This window comes from Eimeria tenella, genomic scaffold, assembly GCF_000499545.2.
Source record: "Eimeria tenella Houghton genomic scaffold, Eth_scaff709, whole genome shotgun sequence".
In the NCBI taxonomy this organism is placed as follows: domain Eukaryota; phylum Apicomplexa; class Conoidasida; order Eucoccidiorida; family Eimeriidae; genus Eimeria; species Eimeria tenella.
Window position 1 is genome coordinate 155 of NW_013545830.1, and position 886 is coordinate 1,040.

The 886-nt window shown below is 55.0% G+C and overlaps 1 protein-coding gene across 1 annotated transcript; it reads right to left on the minus strand.

The window, feature by feature from the left end:
• Positions 1–246: 246 nt before the first annotated feature.
• ETH_00014105 (uncharacterized protein) lies at positions 247–416 on the minus strand (the record flags this gene model as incomplete). The annotated part of the gene is made up of 1 exon (XM_013380560.1): positions 247–416. A coding segment is annotated over one exon (170 nt), but the record flags the coding sequence as incomplete, so codon positions are not given.
• Positions 417–886: the final 470 nt, after the last annotated feature.

Consider the following 886-nt stretch of genomic DNA (forward strand, 5'->3'; position numbering starts at 1 on the left):
TTTTAGGCTTTGTGTTGAGGTTGGTAGAGAGGACGCGCTGTGGAGAGAGCGTCCATAAGTTAGCGCAAGGCGTGGGGGCGCGTGGTCGAAAGGCTGTGTGTGGGTGGACGTGGGTTGTTTTTTGTGGGCGTGAGGGGCGTTGAGTGGTGTTGGAGAGGGGATGTTGCGTGGGAAGTTGTTGGTAGAAGGTGTGTGAAGTAGAGGTGTATTGAGGGAGTGTATGATTTGCCGTCGTTCATACTGCGTCTAATGCACCGGATCCCATCTGAACTCCGAAGTTAAGCGGCGCAAGGCCCGGTTAGTACTGCGGTCGGGGACTCCGCGGGAATCCCTTTGGGTGATGACGGCCTTTTTGTTGGCTTCCCTAACAACTCCTACGCCTCTCAACCCTCTTCTATTCACCTCCAACAGCTCACCTTCGACTCAGCAACGAGCAAACACCCCAATTTACGTCCTTCCCATCCTCTTCATCAAACCGCCACCCTCAACCTTCTATATGCTCAACACCAATTGCGCACCACTCGCATCCCTCCATAACGCCACTTCCGCGCTTCTCTCCCTATCCACTGCCACAGAGTAACACTCAACATCCACTAAATACCTTCAACACAAACCCACAAACACGCACACCAACACGGTCTCTCTCCACCGCCCTCGCATTCGTTGCAGCTAGGTGCGAGACACCGCGCGCAGCTGGAAAATGGTAGCTAGCTGCAGCAGCAGCATGTTATAGGCTTTGTGTTGAGGTTGGTAGAGAGGACGCGCTGTGGAGAGAGCGTCCATAAGTTAGCGCAAGGCGTGGGGGCGCGTGGTCGAAAGGCTGTGTGTGGGTGGACGTGGGTTGTTTTTTGTGGGCGTGAGGGGCGTTGAGTGGTGTTGGAGAGGG